Source organism: Callorhinus ursinus, unplaced genomic scaffold (assembly GCF_003265705.2).
Source record: "Callorhinus ursinus isolate GAN/ISIS: 27379988/994484 unplaced genomic scaffold, GSC_fseal_2.0 scaffold11, whole genome shotgun sequence".
NCBI lineage: Eukaryota > Metazoa > Chordata > Mammalia > Carnivora > Otariidae > Callorhinus > Callorhinus ursinus.
Genome location: NW_027397073.1, coordinates 27,318,875 through 27,344,748, shown reverse-complemented (window position 1 = coordinate 27,344,748; position 25,874 = coordinate 27,318,875). Strand labels below are relative to the sequence as shown.

At 47.4% G+C, this 25,874-nt stretch overlaps 1 protein-coding gene and 1 long non-coding RNA gene across 3 annotated transcripts in view; one reads left to right on the top strand and one right to left on the bottom strand.

Annotated features, from left to right (window-relative positions):
• The window catches only part of SLC14A2 (solute carrier family 14 member 2), a 489,283-nt gene that overhangs the window by 458,905 nt on the left and 4,504 nt on the right, over window positions 1-25,874 (top strand). The window contains exons 14-23 of one of the 2 annotated variants that reach the window (XM_025886617.2): window positions 870-919; window positions 1,422-1,596; window positions 15,616-15,738; window positions 18,111-18,193; window positions 18,878-19,037; window positions 19,734-19,923; window positions 20,284-20,412; window positions 21,336-21,528; window positions 24,273-24,420; window positions 25,073-25,207. In XM_025886617.2, coding sequence (XP_025742402.2) covers window positions 870-919; window positions 1,422-1,596; window positions 15,616-15,738; window positions 18,111-18,193; window positions 18,878-19,037; window positions 19,734-19,923; window positions 20,284-20,412; window positions 21,336-21,528; window positions 24,273-24,420; window positions 25,073-25,207 — 1,386 coding nt within the window. Of the gene's footprint in view, window positions 1-869; window positions 920-1,421; window positions 2,633-15,615; window positions 15,739-18,110; window positions 18,194-18,877; window positions 19,038-19,733; window positions 19,924-20,283; window positions 20,413-21,335; window positions 21,529-24,272; window positions 24,421-25,072; window positions 25,208-25,874 lie in introns of those variants that run through there. The other variant, XM_073898267.1, reaches the window with a different exon arrangement.
• Window positions 12,114-25,874, bottom strand: part of LOC141373732 (uncharacterized) — an 85,305-nt gene continuing 71,544 nt past the window's right edge. The window contains exon 3 of the long non-coding RNA XR_012380030.1: window positions 12,114-12,288. This is a non-coding gene — a long non-coding RNA (uncharacterized lncRNA). The remainder of the gene's footprint in view (window positions 12,289-25,874) is intronic.

Sequence of the window (25,874 nt, the reverse complement as noted above, 5' to 3'; positions counted from 1 at the left end):
CCACTCATGTGTGGCGCCTGTAAATGTCTTCCATGTCCTTTATATTCCCCTCAGCAGCCAGCAGGGAGACAGTAGGCTCGATAAATATTTGTCAAGTCAAAAGTGCCAGATATTTTGAGGCTAAGGCTGTAACTGCATTTGGCCTTCAGAGAAGTGGCAGATTCTTGGAGCTAGAACCATCTGGGAAGGCTTCAGGAGGAAGATGGGGTTTATCTCCACATTGCCAGGGCGGGAACTGGTTGGGGGGCGGGGGGGCACAGAGAAGGTATTCTGGACAGAGGAACAGAAAGAGCAAAAGTGAAGGGGCAGAAGGAGCCTGTCCAGAGGCACAGGGGTGTGGATGAGCTACCCTAACTATCCTGAGGGCCACCTCCTACAGTGAACTCAGATGTCTGGCTCCTAAAGACAAGCTCATGGACCAATAAGGTCCAGCCCTTGTGAGACTTGGTGCAGGTCCAGCAAGGTCTATCATAGCTGCTCAGAATCTTGGACGGGAGGGGACTTGTTGGGGGCTCATGTAATCTGACCCCTCAACCCCTGGACAGATAATAATCCAGCCACCCAGCCTGTGCCAGACCATCCCCAAGGTCAGTATGACGAGCAAAAGATGCTTACTGACCCCTGACTCTGTGCATGGAGGTGGGGAAGGGATAGAAGGCTTTCATCTCTGCCCTGGGAACACACAGTCTGGTGGGAGACTGGCCACTCCTACCTGCAAAGATAACTACCATAATTGTCAAGCAAATATGCCAGATGTCAGGGTGTGCTGCAGACACTGAAGCTGCTGGAGACAGGATGGGCCCCCTGCCCTTGGAGAGGGTGGGGGCAGACCCTGGGAAGCTGACTCCATGGGCCTTGTTTTTCCACAGCCCTGTTCTCTGCATACATGGGAGCGGCCCTCTCCAACATAATGTCGGTGGTAAGTTTGGATTCTCCTGAACGTGCCCCTCCCCCAGCCAGGGCTTTAGGACATTTGCAGTTTGTGGAAGAATCCTGAGTGCATTATGATAGCTAGTACCCACACAACGTCTTTGTCAGCGTTTATCCAGGGTTTGTCCAGAGAAGGACCGGCAGTTGCATGCATGTGACTCTGAGGTATGTTGGGGGTGGCTGTGTGTGTGCGCAAAAGACTGATACAACGAGCAGTGGGGAACCTAGATGGACAGATGGAGGTATTGGTGTGTGGCCGGATGTGGGAAATCATCCCAAGGCTGAATTTCAGCTCCATCATTAAAAGATTCGGATTGTATCCAAAAGTACCAACATCTCAAATTCCTAGACCAACTCCTCTGATGTTATGAATCCAAAATCCAATGTTGTCACTAGAGAAGGAGCCCCATCCTCAACTCCTACCACATCCTTCTCCCCCAGGGCCTCTGCAGTCTAGGACCATTTTCAGACCCCAGTGTTTCTTCTTCCAGGTTGGTGTGCCACCAGGCACCTGGGCCTTCTGCCTTTCCACCCTCATCTTCCTGCTCCTGACAACCAACAACCCTGCCATCTATAAGCTCCCGCTCAGCAAAGTCACCTACCCAGAGGCCAACCGCATCTACTACCTAAAAGTGAAGAGCAGTGAAGAAGAGAAGTCCGCCAGCGGTGACTAGCCCACTCCTAGGCAGACATGCTCTTTGCCTGGACCTGGTGTCTGCTCCCTGTGGTCTCGGCTCTGGGTCAATCGGCTGCAGCACTCCCCTTCTGTGCCTCTGCTGGCACCTGTTAGAACCAAACACACCTGTACCTCCCTTTCTCTGGTGCTGATTTTTCTCTCTCTGCCCAAATAGCCATAACTATCCATATATGACTTTAGAGGAAGTTGGTATGAGCTTGCAGTTAGAAGTAAGACATGTGCTTTCCATGTCATTGTCTTAAAACAAAAACATTTCTCTTTAGTCTTTTAGGAAGATGATTACAAGATGGTCTTCATGGCATGTTTAGCTGAATAATAGATGCTGTAAAATTGAACTCGCTGAGTGGTTCCCAGGCAGACCCGGAGTGGGTGGAAATCAGGGGATACACGCAAAGAATTGAAGGTGCATTGAGTTAGTGGCTGATGAGCACACCCAGCATTACATAAAAGAGAGGAATTTCACACTGACAGAGTTTTAAAGTCAAAACAGGGACAATTAGAGCGCTGGGAGTGTCTAAATAGGAAGTCTCGAACCTTCAGTGGCCAGAGTAAGGGCAAGATGCTCTCTCATAGCAGGAAGCAATTCATAAAAATTAGAATCCCATATATGACTTTTATTATTAAAAAAACAAAGGTAAGAAACTTATCTCATTCTCCTATTTGCCTGTGGGTGTTAGAAGCTTTATGAGGTCTGTGATACTTAAATAGTTAGCCTGAGTAGAAGGACAAACAATTATCCATGAAGTTCATAATTTGACTTCCCGATTACAGTCATTACCTTACATTCAGTCTCCATTTATATGTATATCAGGGCTCAGCAAACTTTTTCTGGAAAGGGTCAAATAGTAAATGTTTTTGGTTCTGGAGACCTTATGGTGTCTTTAGCAAAGACTCACCTGTGTCATTGTAGCACGAAACAGCCTTAGACAGCATAGACATGGATGAGCATGGTTGTGTTCCAAGATTTCATTAAACAAGGACACTGGATTCAACCCCGGTCGGCCAGTGCCTGACACGGGTGCTTGCCATAATAACGGTTCGGAGCTGGTGGGCAGAGGGCAGGCCAAAAGGACGCCGCCAAGTTCTTGGCCACAGACACCCACATAGCCATTTCTATGCTGGGTGAGAGTAGAAGCTTTATAGGAAAGTGAGATTAGTATGACCGGAATCGGGAAAATCCACTCTGAGTCTCCTTGACCCAGTGCACCAGAGGCTGCCATTTTCATCCAGGCCCTCCTTCCCCAGCAAGGTCTGGGAACCACCCCTCCTCTGTCCCCTCACTCTGCTTCCACCACTGCCAGCAGGCACACCACCGTAAGAGGAAGGAAAAAGTGACCTTTGGTGCAGGCGTTGCCAGCAGGAAGAGCAGGGAGGCTCCTAGAATCCCAGGCGGGGAGGGGAGTGTGAAGGTCAGGTGGTCTGCGGAGGATGGGGGTGTCAGTTCCCTGCCTGGCTTCCAGACAGGGCTCAATTACCCAAAAAGGAGGGGAGACCCCCCAAATATTCTAACAAGAGATAACAGAACCAGATGCCCCATTCATTCATTACGGACAAACTGTGCCCAGAAATCTACTTTCCTTTACTTTAAGCCTGTGAGACTCTCCACCCCAAGAACTGGATCTGTTAGGAACTGGGGTTTGGGGTTTTTTTTTAAGATTTTATTTGTTTATTTGAGAGAGAGAGAGAGCATGAGTGGGGGGTGGGGTCGGGGAGAAGCAGGCTCCCCAGGACCCTGGGATCATGACCTGAGCTGAAGGCAGACGTTTAACTGACTGAGCCGCCCAGGCGCCCAGGAGCTGGGTTTTAACCATGCTTTTATATTGGATTTCCAGAACAGGAAAACCATTTGGATATAAAAAATCCTTTCAGTTTCACTTGGACAAGATTCTCTCTTCTCCCTTCCCTTCCCACCCCACGTCTCTGTCATTAACAAGGTCCCACTTTGGTCACAGGTGTCTGGGTTGCTTTTTTTCTCCCAAGTTCCCACTTCCACCCCTGTAGAAATTAAATGTTAACTGCATCGCCAGCTGCCAAATTCATGGGAGGAAAAATGGATAAAAGCTAAGTGATTCAGAAAAAAGAAAAAGCATGTCCAGTTAGTCTGGAAAAACCACAGGGCCTTAGAAATTCTATAATACTTTATGATCAAGATGGCCAGATATTTATGTAGAAACAGGAAAACATCTACTAATTTGAAATAAGAAAGAACTGCCTGGATGAAGTATTGTTAATCACTGAATTCGCTTGCCAAGAGATGTCCAGGAGTGATGAAATGTTTTTAAAAAACATCTTTTGGGGCTAAGAGGCAGAAAATCGATGGTATTTCCCAAATGTGGTCAAACAAGCTCCTTCTGGAGTAGAACAAATCTTATTAAGCCAGTCTGGCAGGCAGATGCCACGTCTCTCTTGTGGGCATGGACAAGGGTGGGGCAGAAATGAAAATCCCCACCCCTCTAAGACAAGTCAGCGCCGTGCAGGTCACCCTGCCCATGGGCCATGGACAGAAGCCCAGATGTCCTCTGAAGTAGACAAAATAGTGGTAGGAGGTTTGGAGAGCTCCCTGGAGTGACCCTGTCCTGCCTTCACCAGCACCTTCCCATCCCATTGATGAGTAGGATGGATGAGTAGGGGCAGGAAACTTAACCACAGAGACACCACCAACATGAGGCTGCAGAGGAGTGAGCCACCAAGAAAGAAGAGAGAAGAGCTTTTGGGTCCACATCCCAGCTGTCTTGCTGTGATCACCCCCAGATTCCGGGTAGCAGCTCTTGGTTGTACAAATGGTAGTTGAACATAAATATGGCTGAACATAGACATTAAAGAGAGTAGGAATATGTTGGCAGCAGGGTGTGGTAGAGGAGGTGCTGTCTGAAATTGTCCCTATCACACCATCCTCTCCCTCTCTCCACTGTCCCCTCCCTAGATCTTCTCATCTCCTCCCTCTGACCTCATCATCCCCCCCCATTTCCATCTGCTTTCCCCCATGGATGAATTCTGCTGTCAGCCATGAAGTGATGTTGCCCTGCCGTATTTTTAAATCATCAATCTCAACTCATCTGTCAATGTCTTCTGTGATAACTGACATAGTCAAGTTTTCTACTTCTTCTTGGTCAAACTTCAGAGTTTGTTTGCTAGGGAATAATCCATTTTCTTTAGATTTAAAACATTGTTGCCCTACTGTTACTCATAATGTTCTCATACAATGATTTCAATCTCTCTTCTGTCTATGGCTACGTCTCCTTTCTCTTCCCAATCTTATGGACTTTTGCTTTCTTTTCCTTAATCAAGTTTGTGATGGGTTCATCCATTTTATTGGCTTTTTCAAAGAAGCAATTGGAGATTTATTTGCCCTATCTGCAGTTTTGGTGTGTTTTCTATTTTATTGATTTCTTTTTCTAGTTTCCTTTTCATGTTTTCTCAAATATAAATGTTCCTTTTTCCTAATGTTTTAAAATTGATGTAAAGTTTCTTCATTTTAGATCTTTCTCCTTTAACAACAAAGGCATTTTAAGGCTACTAATTTTCCTCTGAGTGGAGCTATAGCTGTGTACCATAGGTTTGGGAATAAAGTATTCTGCTTTGATCAGTTTTAGATAGTTTGTAATGTTAGTTTTGATTTCTCTTTGATCCAAAAATTATTTAAGAATGATTTCTTAATTTCTAGCACTTGGGACTTCTTATATTTTTTAACTTTCTATATCTAGCTTTATTATGAGCAGAGAAGATGGCCTGTGAAACCTCTATTTTAAAATTATATAAATTCTTCTTTGTAGCCCAGTACTCGGTTGATTTTGGAAACGCAAATGCAAATTTTTGACTTGAAGGAAATACATATTAAATTGATTTCTTAATTGCATCATTCAGTTCTTCTATGTGCTTATTTATTTTTTGTCTATCGGATCTTAATTCTGAAAAGGGCTTATTAAAATTCAACTATGGGGCACCTGGATGACTCAGCTGGTTAAGTGTCTCTTGATCTCAGCTCAGGTCTTGATCTCAGCATCATGAGTTCAAGCGCCACACCGAGCCCAGCATGGAGCCTACCAAAAAAAAAAGTCAACTATAAATGTATAGTTTCATGAAACTCTCTTTGCATTTCTATAACATTTGTCTCGTATATGTAGCAGCTAGCTACATTGTTTGGTGCCTATTGACAATGACTGTCATTGATTTTTCATAAATGTTATCTTTTACTATTACACACTACCTATTTTATCCTTGTTCATGCTTTTAACCTCATTCCAACTTATCTGGCCTTGCCATACCTACTTTCTTCCTAGTGTTTTCTTATCCCTTTGTTTCAACCTTTATCATTTTCTTTTAACTGTGTTTCTTAAGAATAGCATTTAGCAATGTTTTCTATTTAACCTAATCTTAGTGCTTCTGTAATTTAATAAGTAATATAACCTCTTCCTGTTTAGTGTAACCATCAATATGCTTGTTTTACTTCTTCCACCTTACTTTACTTTTCACTATTTATTGGTTATTACTGCTTTTGCTTTTTACTTCCTCATTTTGCAAGTGTGATCATGTTACTATCTTTTTCTTTCTTCCCTTTGTTTATTTGGAAAGTCTACTATTCTTTTCCGTTTCACTAGTTGTTCCTGCTTCTATCCCAACACTCATGATCAAAAGTATATATCTCTATCATATAAAAACAAGATGCAAATAGTTTACCCTGGCAAGAGTTCCCATTTCTCTGATGCTCCTTCCCCACCCTGAGGAACTAAAGCCCTTATATACCACTTTCACTATTCTCCTCCCCGGAGCCCCCACTTTTACTTTTACAGCACTTTTACTTCTCCAGTATCAACCACCCTTGGATCTTACTGAGATCATTTATAATTTTTTATTTTTTTCCCTTGCCTCGTATTTTTGCAAAAATCCTTACTCAGCCCCTATGCCCCACATTCCCAGTAATTCTATCGTTGTTCATTTGGCATTTACTGTGTAGAGCAGACATGTTACCTTTTATCACTGTTCACTTTATTCTTCACCTTCCCTTGTTTCATGATCTTTGTTATGATTCATGTATTATTTGTTTAGAATTCTTGCTTGAGTATTGAGTGTTTTGTTCAATACTATATGAGAGAATATGGGTGACATGTTCTCTGACTCTGCATGTCCACAAAGTTTCTTTCCCTTGCAAGTGAATGGCATTTTGGCTGGGGGTTCCTGGACCACAGCCCTTCCGTCAACTGTCTGTAGCCATTGTCCTTCCATTTTCTGGCTTCCAGGTGTTACAAACAAAAAAATCTGATGTCAATCTCATTCTTTTTCCTTTGTAAATAACCTATTCTTTCTTTCTAAAAGATCGTAAGATTTTCTTCTTATCAGTAGATTTCAGGAATTTTATTAAGTCAAGCCTAAATGTGTGTCTTGTCTCATCAGTCCTGCCTTTCAATCTGCAAACTCAAGTCTTTCTTCAGCTCATCAGCTTTTCTTCTAACATTTGTGTGATTATTGCTCTTTCTCCATCTTTTCCTTCTTCTATCTCTGGAATGCCTATTATCCACATGTTCAGTCTCCTCGAGTTCTGCTCCAAGTTGCTTGCTTCATAATTTTTACCGTTTGTATTTTTGCTTTGCTTTGAGATACTTCTTCCACTTGATCTTCCAGGCTACCAATTCAGATCCCAACAGTAACTTTTCTTTCCTTCAATTCAAGAGATAAGTTGAATTTTTAGTTCAAAAATCATGTGTTTCATTTCAGAAAATCTTTGGGATTTTGAATCTTGAATCTCCATGTATGTTTATATTATTCTTTTGTTGTGCCCAAGGCGACTTGCCAACTTTCATGAGCCAAGCCCCTAGACACTTTGCCTTATTGTCTGACCTCATTCACTCATTCATCTAGAAGACATGTATGAGGAACTGTTAATATGTTACTCAGGACCCTACTTGACCAGGAAAGAACCAGCCGAGTTCCTGGTTTCAAGGAATTCGTTTTATGGGAATTTGCCTTGGCCAGGTGAGTAGTCTCACCTGAGGTGAAGATGGGGGTAACACCACAGATTGCCTGAGCCCATGTAAGTTCACAGTATCAGTTTCATTATTTTGAGTCAGTTATCTGGTTGGATTGGTCTTCTGTTCAGGAAAAGTATCAAGCATGATGTTAAGGGTCCCAGGAAGATTTCTGTGCCTCATCTCTTGTCCTCTATCTTGCCATTACCTGATGTCTAAACATTCCCAGCCATCCCTTCAGTTCAAGCTTTAACCTGTTAAAATGTAAACAGTCCTAGAAAGATAATACAGTAAGCATGATCAATCATCTGCATCTTAGGTTGCAGGAGTCATTTCTGAGAATAAGTTAGAGGGGAAAGTAACAAAGAAAAAAAAATGGGTAGCATACTTTGAAAGAGTCTTCAGCAATGGAGGACATGCTAGGTGAAGCCAAGCTGGATGAATGAGGTCTGAAGCCCCCTTGTTTCATCAGGAAGGATGATGACACTGTTATATTTGGCTTGGAGAAGAAAAGAAATGGCTAGGATCATGGCTGTCTGCAGTGTGGAGTAATGCATGTGGAAAAAGTCAACTTACTCAGCATTACTTCAGAGGAGTACTTCAGAACAAGGATAACTAAGTGGGATTGATAAGCAGGCAGACTTTGAATCAGTAGAGAAGAGCAGTTTTTCACAATGGAAGTTGAGAAATAGGCCTGTGAGACCCTAAGTTCCCTGCTCTGGCAGTGCAAGGACAAGGGCTAGAGGCCTATTGGGAATGCTTGTTTTGGGTGGGGGTAGACCAGCTGACCAGGTAGCCTCTGTCTTCCAACACTAGTTTCTCCAGTACTCTGGCCCTGGATCTCTACAGAGGAATGGGAAGGAGGCATCACTGAAATGGCAAAAAGTTAATAACATGGAGATCAAATGTACCAAGAGCATACCACTGTTGCCTTTACAGCTTTTCCTACAGTTTACCAAAAGGCTCAACATGCTTGTGTGGATGCAAGCTGAGATGCCAACATCACTCAACTGTGCCTTGTCTTTGAACTGTTCTCACCTATCATTCTCCCCTCTCAGGGAGTTCTTCTTTGGGTTGGTCTTCTAAGATCTGCCCATTTGGAAATTCAAATCTTCATGGCCTGTATTTGTGGTTACATCAAACCCATGTGCCCAGTTTCTTTGTGTTTCTTATATGAGTCTGAGCTTTGTTTCCTTGGGTCATAAAGGTTGTGAGGGTTTGGGGACAGCTATAGTCTAAACTAGTTAGGAGTTGGCAGTTTCAACGTGGGTATGAGTTCTATTCAATAAACCACAGTCTCATTTGGCAACTTGAAAGGCATTCACTTTTTATGTGAGATTTTTTTACTTGCCTGGCTTTTCACACCTCTTACCATTCAGAGAAGATAGAAGAATCCATAGGGAACACTTCTGTCCCTAGTGAAACTAGAATTGCAAGGCCCCAAGGAGGGAGATGAGGGATTTGTTGCCCCCTGTAAATTGATAACTAGGAGTCCCCAGCCCCCTCATACAGCTGAACAGGCTGCTGGAACAGAATGAAATAAAGGAAGTAGCTCTTTGTAGAACATCTAGCCCAGCATGCATTTATTCCACCTGAACTCCGGCCTATTCTGGAGAAATCTGACCTCCCCAGTGGTCAGTGCAGCCCTCCTCCTTCTACAAGATTGGAAATGTGGAGTTGAAGGGAGCCATGAGCACTTGAAGAAAACTTAGTTCTGAAGTGAATTCTGATTGAGCTTTCAAGGAAATAATCTGTAGGCATAGACAGATGTCTTGGGGAGCCATTGGTATCTGAACTGCAGCCTTCAGTAAGAATTGTCTGGGACAAGATTCCATCTTGATTAGGGGGCTGGAGGGAGCGCACCACAAGAAGTACAGGAACCTTCAGGAAAGACCAGAGCAAGAGGTTAAGGGATAGGGCATGCAGAACTGAGCCAAGAGCCGCCAGGTGGGGAACAAGGAAAAGTGTCGTTGGCAGACGTCCATGGGCCCTGAACTAGCAATACCAAAGTAAAGACCCTGTGCAGGGGACTGATCTCTAGTCAGCTCCACACCTGTCCCTGGAATGTGGGGCTCCCCAGCTCCTCCCCCTGTTTGCTTTCTTTCTTCAGAAGGACCTCTGTGATCAGGTCCCCTCTTTGGCAGTTCTGAAACACCTGGCATGGTGGGAAGGGGGCCTTTGACGTCAGTGGGGAGGTTGTCTACTCAGGTGTAGCTAATTTCCTCAATGTGGGGTTTTGTTTCTAAACCTGGGTAGGCTGCCTCACAGCCCATCAATAAGTGTGTATATGTGTGTGTGCGTGTACTCGTGTGTGTATGGGGGGAAGGTACACAAACCTGGGATGGGCTGGGGGCGGGGGAGGGGGAGTGATGCTTGACCCATCATACCACAAAGCCAAACAAAACATGTTTAGATTGGGCCCCCCTCCTCAAACTCCAGCCCACCAGACCCCACAGCCCCATGGGATGTGGGAGGGTCACCTTTCCTAATATATAGACCTCAAGTCCTTTCTGGAGGCAATGGTTAGGTCATGCCCTTCTTGCTCTGAGCGGGTCCCGTGGTGAGTCCTCAGGACCCTTGTCAGCATAAGTCAGGAGGAGGAAAGGTCTGAAGATTTCCACAGAACCAGAAAGACAGCATCTAGTATTGGGCTGTGCAGAAACTTCTGTCGAGATGGCAATATTGTCCCCCAGTCTGTGCCCTGGCTGTACAGGGAACTAAGGGAGTTTATTGAGGTTGGAAGACAAATTGGCCCCCTGAGGAGACAACACTTAGATGATTGCTTTAAAGGCAAGTACTGGAGCGAATTTCTAATGAGAGCAGCAACTGAGGGAGGACAGGGAAGCTCCTGCTACACGATCTCTGGCTCTGTCCCTTTAAAGGAAACCTGTCTGATCAAACCAGGTGGGGGAACCATGGTAGCCAGAGCCAGTCCTCCTCAGGGAGTCTAGAAAGAATCTTTTGTCAGGAAGGCCAGAGTGAGAGCAAGCTGCAGAAAGAACACTTGTCTTTCCTCTCCCTCCTCTTCCATGATACCCTTTCTCAACTGGAAGACGTGTGCCAGGCATAGGGTCAGGGAATGCAAAGTGAACTTACAGAGGGTCAGCAAGAGGATGGGCAGGAGGGCTCCAGGAAGTGAGGGGCTTTGGGTTTAGGGATCAGTCCAGCATCCGGAGTTGAGGACCAGAAACGCCACCCAATTGGAAAGAAGCTTCTTCCCACATCCTGATGGTCTAGATTCCTCCAGCCCTGTGCAGGAAATCAGAAGAAGCCCAGGTAAGAGGTCTTGTGAGGGAGAACTGAACCCTAGACCAACCCCCCCAGCCAACAGGACCATCTGACTTTTCAGAGGAAGAGAAAAAAAAGAAAGGCTGATGTTTTTCTGTTCCTTTCTTCTGTTGAGCTATGGTGTCTGGGGAAGCTAGTCCTACAACAGGGAACATTACAAAGAACTCTAGAGAGAATTTAGATTCTGGAAGCTTCAAAGCCCTTGCCTTGTAGATAAAGAAACCATGGTTTTCCAAGGACCTGTCCAGGTGATAAAAGAGCCTGGACACAAGTCCAGGGGTGCTAACTCACAGATCTGAGCTCTTCTTGCTCACCTGGTGATGGAACCAAGTTAATCCATCGGCCCTCAAATCTCCTCACCACACTTGCTGCCCACTGGGTGAGTCTTCACACTATTTGTCATCCTTTCCACAATTTTGTGACCCACAACTCTAACATAGGATGGTTCCCAGGGCAGCACCACATGGAGTTGAACTGTGGGAGGCTAATGCACTGAATTTGAAAACTTTCTTCCTAGGAGTCATTACCTGCTGCTTCCAGGGTGGAGGTACCTGGTCCAGGCATCTTGGCCTTTCCGCTCAAGTCCTGTACCCCTTCCTCAGACATGCCAATAGAACTAGACCATCTCAGCATCTACAAACCTCTTAACATCCCCACTTAACAACCTGTCTCTTTGGTGCCCCTCTCTTACACAGCCATCTTAGATTACTATAGACATATTCTGTGTAGCTACAGAGAGTAGATGTTTCTGGAATACTCCAGGATATTGAAGTTATCTGATCAGAGAATGGACAGCCTTGTATGGTATGTGATCTCCTCCAAAACTGGCACCAAAGGATGTGAGGTCTGGTGAATTGCTGAGGGAAGGCTGTCCTGTGAGGCTTGAAAGGGCCTGTGGCCAGGCATCTCCTGGATAGCAACACCCTGGCCTTGATACACCCCTTCTCTCAAGACATAGATACTTATACAGTATCTACACCTTCCTTTAAGGCTGGTGGGGGAGGGGAGTAAGTTTACTTTCAAGTGCCAACTCTAACTAATTAGTATTGGTTGTCCGAGCATTGTGTTAAGAAGGAGTCTGAGGCTGTTTTGGAACTTATTGGGAGAGTGCTATCACTAATTAGCTATGTTTGCCATAGATAACGGAGAGGAAGGAGGCAGGGAAGAGGAAGTAAAGAAAAGGAATATGGAAACATGGCTACCGGAGAAGAAGCTGGTGTACAATGGCCCACAACTTTCCTTGGCCTTTTATTGGGTGTCACAAATGTAATGATACACAGGTGGTTTGGAGTGGGGTTTGGGGGAGGTAACTCTTGTTTTGGGGAGGGGTGACAAATGGGTCTTAATGATGGGTTCCAGATGCTCCATATGTTGAACACTGCAAGCAATGTATGGATGGTATCGATCCACCTGCAAGAGACAGTAACATCTGTTCAAAATCTGAGAAAGACGACTTACAGAAAGAATTTAGGCATGGGCCTGTCCAAGTAAAGATTGATTTTCAGTAACATGGACTAGATCAGTTTTCCTCTTCTGAACGATGTCATACATGATTTGGGTTTGTTTAGTTCCTCTCAAAGAAAATGCAGTAGGTTTCAAAATTGTATTTGACAGGTCGGGTCCTCTACAAAATCTTTTTTAACCCTGGTATTTGAATGGTTGATGTTTTCTGGACGTTCAACATCAGTAAAGGCAGAAGTACTACGGGGCACTACTCTCCAGGAGCCGCATTTCTGAACAGATACCATGCCTCATAATTGTGCTTTCTTTCTGTGAGTCAATGGGAGGAAAGTGCTGCTGGATCCCTGCCTATAAAAACACAGGTTGGGGCGCCTGGGTGGCTCAGTTGGTTAAGCGACTGCCTTCGGCTCAGGTTATGATCCCCGAGTCCTGGGATCGAGTCCCACATCGGGCTTCTGGCTCGGCGGGGAGCCTGCTTCTCCCTCTGACCCTCTCCCCTCTCATGCTGTTTCTCTCTCTCTCTCTCTCTCTCTCAAATAAATAAAATCTTAAAAAAAAAAAAAAACACAGGATGGTGGCAGTCCTCGAGGGCAAGGGCCATACCCCTGAAATGGCAGTGTGAAGCCACATGCATTGGGACACTTAATAAGGCTCGTCAGGGAAGGAGAGCCATGACTCCTGCGCCAGGCAGGCAGGCGAGGGTTACTCAGCCACTAAGGTTTACCCACGGGCTATCAAGGACAGAGCTTTCCAATCGTGGGCCACAGCGCACGCCACGCTGGGCCCACAGAGCCCCCACTGGCCCTCTAAGGACCCAGGTGGGCCTGGTGGGCCCTGAGTCCATGGGGGCAGGCCCTCTGGCCATAAACAGCATTATCTGTTCACTGCATCATGCCACACACTATTTTCCATGTGTGCCATGATGTTAGGGGGAGAAAAGTTGAAAGAACCCCAAAAAGTAAGTTATTATGAACAAAATTATTCTTGGGCTGGAGAACACCCAGCCCACCTCTTAAGTGCTTAGGGATTTGTGGCCACACAGAATGGACTATGTAATATGTAGTTTTCCACAGCCCATGGAGCACGATCTCTGCCTTCCGTGGTCTGTTCTCCTCTGTCTCCTTAACTGAGATCTTCCAGCCACCCTCGCAGGATTCCTGGGTTTCTGGTTGGTTGGTCACAGATGGTCAAGCATTGTATGACCATCTGTAAACTTCCTTTCTTTTATCTAAGTGCCACTGAAAATAATCAGCTCTTATCCCGTAAGCTGCAAAACCCTAACTCGACTCAGCCATTACCTTTGTCAACCAATGAAAGGCTCTCACCTTTATTTCAATATTTATCAAGTATTTAACAATGACAATGAGATGTATTATTCTTAAAAATAGCTCAAATCCTGCAATAGCCAATGATTGTTCCTTATAGCATTCAGAAACTAAAATGTGTAGTATAATTATCCCTCGTTAATTTATTCAGCAAATACTTCCGAGTGCCTACAGAATACCAGGCTTATGCCGGGTGCTGGGGAAACCAAGGTAATCGGGTATAACCTGGGCTGCCGAGGGCCTCACCATCCTGTGGAGGTGACAGACAAGAACACACAATTGACACTTGGCAAGATGAGAGTCAGTGCGGGCAGGTGTAAAATGCCAGGTGTGCGCCGGGACAGGGAGTCCTCCTGCCCTCCGGCCTGCAGCCATCCGAGGGCAGTGGCCTCCCCGGAAAGGGATCTGACATGGGAGCGCTGCAAATTATTTTCCAGAGCCTCTTGCAAGCATTGTCTCATCTTCATAACAATATGAGGAAGAAACGGAGGGTGTCCCTCCAAAATAATTGCCATCGTTCTATAGATGGAGTTCACAAGGGCTGCCGACGGCGTCTGTATATTTCTGAGAGGCATGCATGCAGTGGGGAAGCATCAGTGAAAACAGCATGCAGAGATGAGACTCTGGTTCTTGGCCAGAGTTACTGCTGCTTTCTTGTTTCCCCACCACACCGATGGAACATTTATTTCTAGAACATTTGGAAGATGTGTTCAGGATATTCTCGAAATCGCCTTTATCCATTAGGAAAGTCTCGAGCATCTGTCCCAAAGGTAGGGGTAAAAGGCTCTCATCTTAGCTTTAAGTATTTTCACCGCCTCGGGAAATTTGTGGCCTTATCTCCAGTTCTTGGTGGCATCTGCTCCCCTTTACCTTCTCAGCTGTTGGCTGGCACGTTGGGTGGGGCTGCTGCCCTCAAGGTAGTGCCCCCCACTTCAGTCGTACCCACGGGACAGCCAGGACCAACCCCGTGTCAGACCCTATTTGGTGCCACCTCCCCAAAGAAAGACCAAAAACAGCGTTCAAGGGAAAAAAAGATACTTTTTGCTTTTGCTTTTTGTGGCTGGGACATCAACCCCAGGAACATACAGTAATATGGGCCCGGCCCCCACTTCCCTGGGCGCCGAGCAGGTAGCAGAATCTGGGGTGCTAACAGTGAAGGGCCAGGGCATGGAAGGTGGGCCAGGCCTCCTGCCGCCACTTCCAGAGCCTCTGATTGGGTGTCAGGAGACCTGGGAGCAACTCCGGGCTGTGCCATGATTCATGAGCTGTATGACTCAGTTGATTTTTCGGGACACAGGAGGTAGACTGTGATCTTGTAATTTCGTGCAATTCTCAGTCTAGGAGGCTAAGGTCAGAATACTGCTGTGCCCAGGGGGGTGGCTGGGGTAGCTGACACTCGGCATGTGAGAAACGAGAAGCAGCGGGCCAGCAGAGGTGCCCTTCCAGCCTGGCAGATGAGCACTTGGGATTGGCGTTCCGGCAGAATGCCCCGCTGTGTCGGACGATGCATGCTACCCCCTCAGTCCTCATCCCCCCACACAAAACCTGTCTGCTGGGTGTCCGAGGGTAGGCTGATGTTCCAGGTGTCTCTGAAGCACAGGATCAGGGGGCTCCTCCAGGTCTTCGAGTAGTTCCCCACTAGAGAAATAGGGCAGACTGGCTCATCTGTCTCTTGACATGTATACGTGTCTATGACATGGTTTCTGAGGGGAAAGGAAGTGCACGTTTTCACAGGGGGAATGGAGAAGCTGGAGGCTTGACACTGAGACGGATGCGATTCCTACCTGCAGCTTCTGAGCCACCACTCCTGCCTTTCCAGCTTCCAGACGTGATTCCCCGCCGCACCCCACCCCCCCCCACCCCCCACCCCCACCCCGCCAGCTGCCTGCTTGGCTCTCACCGCGTGCGACCCGGGCGGACACTGACCTGTCTTGCTTTGTCCCCGGCCTAGGTGGCAGTAGGGAGCAGCCGGCCACAGCAAGCCCCAAGGCCGATGAGGCCTCGGAGGCCGTGCCCCCCAAGCCCAGGAGTGTGTTCCACATCGAGTGGTCATCTATTCGGAGGAGGAGCAAAGGTGGGTGCTGCTCCCCTTCACTCTCGCGTCCTCAAATGACTCATCTCTAGAACGGGGACAGTGGCAGTACCTACTTCATAGGGCAGTAGGGAGAGCCACGCGGGCCAGGCTCATTTTTATCACACCCAACCTCTGACCACAGCCATTGCCCCGTTGTCTGGACCCTCCGGGGGGTGCGGGGGGTGCTGGAGCTGGGACAGGCAGCCGACTCAGGAGGTCTCCAATTTGACTGCATATGGGAATCACCTGCATCCCATCCCTGGAGACACTAATCTAATTCATCTGGAGAGAAGCCTGGGTGGGCATAAGGATCTTGCAAAGCTCCCCATGAGATTCTAATTTTTGCCAAGCCACAAACCACCGGTCCACTTACAAGACGAGAGGTGAAAGTTCTCGCCTACAGTGGTGGTCAAGATGTCAAGGCCAAGGAAAGAGCGGGAGAGCCATGGAAGGGAGGGGACGCCCACAGGCCAAGAGGGGAAGCCAAAAATGAGCAGGTGGGGAAGCCAGGGAGGAGTTGGGGGCAGGGGGAGGGACGCAAGACGAGTCCTCCTTCCTCCCCAGTCAGATGCAAAAGTAGCCACGTGAAGAGCCAGGGCAGAGGGGTGATCTAATTCTGCCCCTCAAGTCCCAGGGAGGTGAACAGAGTCACACAGCTGCCAAGGGACAAGGGGCGGGGGGAGGACCGGTTAGTGTCCTTTTTACAATATCACATGCTTCCCAGAAGACGTGTTCGTTACATTCTTGCTCCAGTTCATCTAAGCTTCATCGTTTCTCACCAAAAGTGGCCGACCCAAAGAAATGGGCCTGGGTGCTGTGGGAAAACATCATACAAGGTGGAGAGGGCATTGAGACATCTCAGGGACCCTCTGGCCCAGGGGTTTGTATTTGACAGAGGCCACCGGCATGGCAAGAAGAAAGTGTGGCTTGCTTCAAAAGGTTAACAATCCCCTTCCAAACATCCTCCGTCCCAGTGGTTGGGGCCTGGTGGAAGGGAAGCCCTTTCAGGGAGTGCAGAGGAGCCTGGGACATGGATCAGTGGAACTGCTCAACAGCAGACCCGGGGCAGCTTCATGCACAGGAAGCGGCTCCATCAGGACGCCACGCACACTGGCCTCAACATCTAGAGGAATCTTTGCTCCTACTCTTTCTTTCAAATCTTCCAAAATTAATTTTTCCTGCATAGGGTAACTTCCCAACCATATTGGTATTTGCAGGCCCTGTCCCTTCAAATATGGGACGTTTTTGTGCCATTCATGTGCCGTTGTTGCCATTGATGCATCTTAGGTACCCTGAAAGCTCATGAATGCAGTGGGAAGAGCCAATTCAGTCTGAAAATACCGGGTGTTCAGAGCCCAGCCTGCCATCCTCAAACTTGACCACGAGAGGGAACCAAAGCACCAAGACCGAAACTTCCAAAGTTCTTTTAGGATGCATAAAACCCTACTAAAATTGGTCATCTTTAAAAATAAATGATCTGGTGGGGCACCTGGGTGGCTCAGTCGGTTAAGCGTCTGCCTTCGGCTCAGGTCATGATCCCAGGGTCCTGGGATCGAGCCCCATATTGGGCTCCCTGCTCGGCGGGGAGTCTGCTTCTCCTTCTGCCTCGGCTGCTCCCCCTACTTGTGCCCTCTCTCTCTCTGTCAAATAAATAAAATTAAATAAATAAATAAATAAATAAATAAACAAATAAATAAATAAATAATCTGGTAATAAGAAAAATATGTTTACAGCAACGTTACAAGAGTTTTCTAGAATCACAAGATTATGCCAAAATCTGTTTCAAGGAATGACGTGGACATCACTCGTCTTAATCCAACCAGCAGTTGCAGCTAAAATACCTGAAATCCCCAGATATATATCCAAAACAAGAGACCAGAACAGCCTGCGGTCATCCAGTTGAAGTCACAGTCAAATTCAAACCCAGACCTTACATGGCTCAGGCAGCTTAATACTTTAGGAGAAATAACATCCGAGTTTTCCTTTCTTTGTACACTTACAAGTTTGTGCAGAGAAAGAACCCTAGATGTGGGGATCACGGCCAAGGCTCTATTTCTTCATCTAAAAATAGAGCGGTTGAGCTAAATCAGAGGCTCTTCACTAAAGGTCAGTCGAGTCTCTGAACTCCCTAAATTCCTCTAAAATGTCCTGTTTACGTGTGGATGTACATTTTTTACCCAAAGTGAGAGTCCAAATGGGTTCTTGACCAATAAAAATTAAAAGGTGCCTTCCAGCTACAAGACATTGAAGTTCTGGGCTTCCTCAAGTGGAATAGGAAATATTGAATATATCAACCCAATTGTAAGAAATTTGCTGCTAACGTGCCTGGGTAGAGCTGTCCTAATTGATGATGTACTTTCCTTCAACTCCAGTGTTTGGAAAAGGCGACCACCAGGAGAGACAAACCAAAGACCCTTCTCCCTATCAGTACCGGAAGCCCGCGGTTGAGCTGCTGGTGAGTCACAAGTGGCCTGAATCGGGCAGGGTCCTGAGGCACAGAGCCTGCGGCAGATTAGGAAGCAGACGTCCAGAAAAGATGCCCTCTGATATAGGCAAACTTTGCTTGAATTCATATATCCAGAAACATAATTACCTGGGATAAAAATGCCTATTTTTCATAGTCTACTTTATAAAATTTTATATTCCTTTTATTTGAATTAGCTATTATCGGTCTTCCTCTAAATCTGGCATTCAAGCATTCAGGAAACAAGCTGGTGCCAATTTTCAAACACAGAATACTTATGTGTTTAATTTTATGGACAGTTAAATTTTAAAGACGAGACAAGCTGGGGGTGGGGAATAATTTCTTCTGGAAAGAGTGCGGTATAGGGGTAGTCATGGTTGAAATAAAGAGTCTAAAGATCAGTGGTTAAATATCAATTCTACTGTTTGACCTTGATCTTTGCCGGTGAGAACCCTCCATCCATGCTGGAGCCCTCATCCCCAGGATGAGGGTAAGTACGGTGTCTTGTACTGCAAGGTTGTTGCCCATACTCAGTGAGGTAACACATCAGACAAGACAAAAGGTATTCCTAAATACCAAATGAAAACATTAACTTGGTCCCCGAGCTAACACAAATGTGGCTTCTCTGCGTGGGAAGCGCAGGGTGTGGGAGCTCCTTGTCTTGCCCCTGGACAGGATCTGGACGCCATGGAGGACAGCACTGAGATAAAAGTGGAAGCGAACACTTCCATGGCTTCCTGGATTCAGAGTCACCTGACTGCCCATGGGAAGAGGGTCAGCAGAGCCCTCAGTTACATCACCGGGGAGATGAAGGAGTGCGGCGAGGGGCTTAAAGGTAAAGGTCCTGCAAGCAAAGCCCTTGACCCTGCCCCTGGAGTGTCACTTCCAACCGTCCCCAGCAGGCGCCATGCCGCGGTTCTTGGTAGATTAGATTGAGTACCGTTTCTACGGTCGCTCAGAAGGAACAGGAGTTTTGCTGTGACGGCAGACATGCACTCTTGGGAGGTGAATACAATACGTGTCAGTGTGCGAGCCCTCATTTCCAAACCGAGCAGCCGTGCTCTCACACATACCCCATCGGGCATTTAGGCCTGGGATTCTAGAGTCACCATTCCAAAAAAAAAAAATGTCGGCCCTATGGATGACTCTTGGGAGAACTGTGTCTACTAGTCCAGTAAGTTCTCTCTCGCAATCCTCCCTCTGTGCACCAAGAGAATTTTCTTTTTGGATGTGTCTTCTTGAAAAATCATGCCGCTCTCACGGCGGCGGACAGATAGCTCAGGGTACCTTATCCCCACTGCTTGAAAAACAATGTAAAGACCACAACCAGCTGACGATGGGTCTGAAGAGTTTTCTGGACAGCCGAATGACCTCTTGGGTTCCTGGTGTATCCCCCTCTGTGGCAGGTGACGGTAGGGCCCTGCGAACCCACTTTGGACGCAGAGCTTCCCGTACCTTCCACCCACCCACCTGAGCCCCATGCAGGCCCGGCACACCTGAACATTGACTCCCTGCCCTGGTTCCATTTCAGACAAATCCCCAGTGTTCCAGTTCCTTGACTGGGTCCTCCGGGGCACGTCGCAGGTGATGTTTGTGAACAACCCCCTCAGCGGCATCCTCATTGTGCTGGGCCTCTTCGTCCAGAACCCCTGGTGGGCCATCTCGGGCTGCTTGGGCACTTTTGTGTCCACTTTGACAGCCCTCATCCTGAGCCAGGACAGGTAAATTCCAGGAGGCCCAGGGCCCGAGCGTGAAGCCAGAGGTCACTTCCTGCAGGGACCCTATGCCACCTTCCCATCGCCTTGCTGCTGGCCTCCGACCTCAGACACTGTTCAGACTAAGGACACTAATAACTAACAACAGCCACTCCCTCGTTATTTGGTAACAGCTCCACATCACCCAGGGGAACGTGAAGGGCTGATGTCTTCCCTTCCCATTCCCAGTGGGGCCATCTGCTGGAAGGTGTGTGCAGTCGGGCCCCAACCGAGAAAAATCTGGGTCAGAAGGAAAGTCAAGAAGGCAGTGCCCCTCCTGAGGCCCTGGGGGGACCCCACTACCCCAGCCCTCCTCCACCCCCCCAGGTCGGCCATTGCGGCAGGACTCCACGGCTACAACGGGGTGCTGGTGGGGCTGCTGATGGCCGTGTTCTCAGACAAAGGCAACTATTACTGGTGGCTTCTGCTCCCCGTCATCATGATGTCCATGTCGTGGTAAGTTTGCTCCTGAGGCTGCGGGTGCAGTCAAGGGCTGCCAACCTTTTCACCCCAGCTCCCTGTCTAAACTCAACTTGAAGGGGGCATGGACTTCGCACATCAGAAGCATCCACTGGAAATAATTATTAATGTCATACAGTGACAGAACCATGCTAGCTGATCTGTGGACAATGTCTCAGTACCTACCAGCCTCCACTCTTCTTTGTCTAAGATCTAAAAGGGTTTCTGGTCCTACTCAGCCAGAGCACAGAGAAAGGAAATGAGGCCCATATATAGGTGAAGAGCCATACCACAGCATCCTATCCATTTCTAGAAACCTCATTCCTCCTGCTGCCCCCCACCCAGCTTTCCCCCGTCCTTGGGACCCCTGACCAGCCTGGGACAACCTCCTAGTGTAGGCTGAAGGACCAGCCGCTGGGCAGAGCCCTTAGAGGGTCAGGCCTTAGCTCCCCTTCCCCTCCAGAAATCAGCCACAGGGAATTCCGGGCAGGAGGCTTGGTGCTCTCAGCTGCTCAACAAACATTTGTGGAAGGAAGGAAGGAAGGAAGGAAGGAAGGAAGGAAGGAAGGAAGGAAGGAAGGAAGGAAGGAAGGAAGGAAGGAAGGAAAGACTACAATTCTGCTCGCGTCACTCCCCCACTCTCCTCATGCCGAAGCATGGCGCTGCATGACTTTTCAAGAAGCTTCTGTGACTCTTTGCCTTAGGTCTTCCCCCAGAAAGCCCTCTTTCTAAAGCTGAGCCTGGGCGTCTACCCTATCACCGCACCAGGCCCAGGGAAGAGGCCATGGAAAGATGTACTCAGGGGCCAGTCAGGCTCAGAGAACGAACCCAGCAGGCTGCTTTTCCTTGGGAAAGTGCCCCTGCTCAGCCTAGTGTCAGGGCCTGAACTTCTTGAACAGTCTCCTGTGCTTCTGCCACAGCCCCATCCTCTCCAGTGCCCTGGGGACCATCTTCAGCAAGTGGGACCTCCCAGTCTTCACACTGCCCTTCAACATCGCCGTGACCCTGTACCTGGCGGCCACCGGCCACTACAATCTCTTCTTCCCCACGACGCTGCTGCAGCCTGCATCCTCCGCACCCAACATCACCTGGTCAGAGGTCCAAGTGCCCTTGGTAGGTGTCGGGGAAGGCAGAAGGGCAGCATCTGTCCAAATGCCATGTTAATGTGGCATTTACTGCAGCCTCCATGGGTAATGACTATTACCCATGGTGTGGGTGTGAGGCACTTGGCATGCGGTCTCTCTTTAGCCACCATTCTTTTCCTTCCTCTCCGTAAGAGCTAACAGGACCATTTTTGGTCCCATGCTGTCCTAGCACAGAGGAAGAAACTGAGGCCTGAGGTCACACACCTAATCAGTGAAGAGCAGAGTTGAGATTAGCACTCTGACCTCCTACTGCTACACCTGGGTTCTTTCCTTTTTCCTTTTGGAAAAAATCTTTTTGATGATTTCCTCCAATTTTCCTCCAGCCTGCACTGTATATTTTCTTCCATTGGTCTCACTGAATCACTAAAGACATACACATTACACGACCACCTGTGGGCTAACGAAGTCTCTGTTGCGACCTCCAGAATGGATTGCATTCGCTATCTGAGGTGTGGTCACACCATAAAGCGCAGGTGTTCCTCCATTAAGAAATGTCTAGATATTAGAGCTTTTAACATTTTTTTGCAAGTATTTTGTATATAATGCTGGCCTCTGGAAGTCTGCCAAGATAATTAATAAGACACGTTTTCGCTAAGGTCCTCCTGCTTTCCATTACACTAGACTACCCTCCATGGTCTGGGGCTTGCTCTGGAACTTTGTTATTGACAAGTCATCATCTAACCACGAAATCACTTGGGCTTGTTGAAAGAACTTTCAGAAATAACAATGACTCATTTCTTGTAGCATTTCATAGAATACAACAGCATGGTAGAAAGGCCCTGCATGTGCACTAAGAAACATTATTTAGGATGAGAAATAATAATAATAATAATACATTATTTAGGAAGAGAAATATTCATGTTGGCCTCATCCTTGTTTGTGTGTGTGTGCGTGTGTGTGTGTGTGTGTGTGTGAGGACCTTTGTGAACCAGATGTGAGAAAAGGTTGATAATTCACTCATTAGGCTTCCCTCTCATGGTATGTACCCCATCAATCAGTTTTGAAGGCACAGTTGCTCTAACTGGTTGGCTATGGGGAGATGGTGTTAGAAAGGGTAACTTGAAGATATTATGCATTCTCTATGCCACATTTTCATTGGAAAAGATACCTAGGAATTTTGTAGAAATGAAAAACAATTAGGGAATCCCGTACAAATACTTTAGAACCCCAAAGTTCCAGAAAAGAAAAATTCAGTTTTTGGTGGTTGCCTTTTTTTTTTTAATTTTATTTATTTATTTGACAGAGAGAGAGAGAACAAGTAGGCAGAGCGTCAGGCAGAGGGAGAGGGAGAGGGAGAAGCAGGCTTCTCACTGAGCAGAGAACCCGATGCAGGGCTCGATCCCAGGACCCTGGAATCATGACCCGAACCGAAGGCAGACGCCTAACGACTGAGCCACCCAGGCGCCCCTGGTGGTTGCCTTTTAAGAAGTAACTCTAGCCAATTAAATGGATTATGATAATGACTAATATGTTTTGTCTTTTTGACCACTCATGAGAGCCTTGAGTGTTGGGGAGACAAGTAAATGTCAGAAGGAGGGTCTAAATCTCCCAACAATATTGAAGCCCCATGAGTTCCTCTGCCCTCTGGTCCCCAGAGGGCCCCCTAGATGGTGTCACCAGCTGGGAATACACTGCCCAGCACCGCTCCCTCTGTATCAAACTCTCCAACCTGCCCGCCCGCACCCACATGGTAATGCCGGAGCCCCCACCCTGTTCCCTGTTCCTGGGGTCACAGGAAATTGAGTCTGGAGGGTTAGCCCACTAGGCCACCCCACGGGCTCCTGCAATGTCTTCCTGTCTCCGCATAGCTCCAGGGACAGAGTCTTCTCGGAAGGCAATGGGCTGAGAGAAGAGCTGCTTCCTCGTAATATATAGACACCCTGGCCCAGGACTCTGCTTCGTCTCAGCTCACTGCCCAAGGGGTGAGATGAACCCCAGTGTACCCTGCATGGCCACTCCCTTATGCACTTTCTAACTCAAGGGCCTTTGGCCAACCTTCCAAACCATGGGACCCAACCCCAGTCGCTGGGGAAGGCTGCATGCCCAGGATGCTTTTCTTGAACTCCAGAGCACATGTGCAAGCGCCCACAGGCAGTGGATCCTGCCTCCTCAAGCCCTTCACATTGGCAGACAGGCCCCGCTTCCCTGAGCTACGTGGAGGCCTGACGCAAGCTGGGAGCTCATCTATCGGTCACCATTTCATTGACTTATCAACCAAAGAGCAGAGACCATGATACTACCTCCTCAGAGACTCTTCTGTGAGTCCAACTGCTCACCCAGAACAGATTAACATGACCACAGCCCAGACACCTTATTCTTGGAAACACAAAATAACATTTTTTCATAGCATATTCAGCCTTTTAGTCGTAATTTTAGGGTTTTTTTTTTAAACATTACAAGAGAGTTTCGAAACCCCAACCTTGATCAGACATCTCATTTTAAGTTTCTAGTTTCTCTTCAGTGGGGGTGCAGTGCCTTATACTCATGTTTCTAAATAAAGGAAACTTAACATCTTAAACTATTGTTCTAAGAACTCAAGATTAAAACAGAAAAGCTTGTGTTCCTTTCAGAGTTCATCTATTTGGATACAAATATCTTGGAAACCTGCTGCAAAATGTTAGGGTAGAAACTTTGGCACAAATCTTTTCCAGCCAAGGTTCCAGTTGTCCCTGGTCTCCCTCTATAACTGCACGTGATTCTTTGCCCCCACAGCTTCTGAGAGCCATCCCTGTAGGAATCGGCCAGGTCTACGGCTGCGACAACCCCTGGACCGGAGGCATTTTCCTCATAGCTCTGTTCATCTCGTCCCCTCTCATTTGCTTGCACGCTGCGATCGGCTCCACTGTGGGGATGTTAGCAGGTTAGTCTCATCACTTCTCCCTTACTAATGGGCCATAAGGATGTTAGTGTCTGGAGTCAGCTCCAAAGAAAATGGTGACACGTGTCTTCAATACCCGTGACGCCCCGACCCCTGCTGATTCCCGCCAACTTTCACTCCTTCCATTATGCCCTGTTTCCCCACTTTGGGTGCCAGTGCCCTCATGCTTCTGTGAGCAAAAGCTGCCCTCCAGAAAGGCTTTGGTGTTAGCCATTTACACCTTAGTATAAATGTAAAGTTTGAGAGAGGTTAATTATAGGCATGTTTGTGTTTTACGTCTTATCTCAAGAGATGATACTCCAGTAGAGAACATTAAGATATCAATGAAGAAGGAAAAGTCCTCTTTCTTGGCAGGGGAGGGAAGTTCTCTGGACTGCTTCAAAAGGCCACAGAGTCCTTACTCCAAAAGCTCTCTTCTACCGTAACAGCTACACCACTAGGACTCATGTGGCTCTTTGGCCGTTTCTTCCCTTTAGTTATTTTTTTCACTGAATAAAATCAGAAGTTCTTTTTTATAAATGCCTAAGAGAATGGCTGGTCTGGGCTTTGAGCACTGTGGTGGTTTTAGGGGCCAGCAGGAGAGCCCCATGAGACCCCCCCCAAACTCAACACCGATGCCTGTCTTCTCTCGTAGCCCTCACTATAGCGACGCCCTTGGACTCCATCTACTTCGGCCTGTGCGGCTTCAACAGCACGCTGGCCTGCATTGCCATTGGAGGCATGTTCTACGTCCTGACCTGGCAGACGCACGTCCTGGCCGTCGCCTGCGGTAGGGACTGCCACCACGTCCCTTTGCACCTTGCACGCCCCCGTGCCTGTCCCTGTAGGGAAAACGGCACTGAAAACCCTGTGGATCCTCCAAAGATAAATGGGAGGATTGTTTGCTTCGTAAAAGGCTTTTTATCTAAACCTGTTTTTGAATGGTTGATTAATGATTCACGCAGTAAAAATTATTTTCATGGAACACAAAGCACTCAGCCACATGAAGACAGAATTTTGAGCTGGTGGTTGTTTGGTTGTTGTTCCTGGGCTGTCTCTGTGATTGCCACTCCCTGGCTGGTGATTGAAGCTAACCGACAGGGCAACTCCTCCACAAATTAATCTTTATATATAGAACTGGGTGATTTACATCAGTTACAGCAATTAACCTTAAGCACCCAAACACTAATCATAGGACTTTCAAATAATGCTTACGTTGTAGGAATGCTGAAGGGTATGGGTACTCAGGGACTGTCTAATAAAGATTTGCTGTTGTTAATACCCTAGGGACAATTAAGATGCTTTCAGTTGAGAAACAGGATGCAGAAGCAAAGCGCAGGTCCACTGGCTCATTTTCACAGAGCCTCCTCACCTCTTACTGGCTCTTGGCTCTTCCCAGCGGCCCAGCCTGGCCATGCCCTCTGCAGGCAGAGCCTGAAAGACGAGGCAGTGGGCCT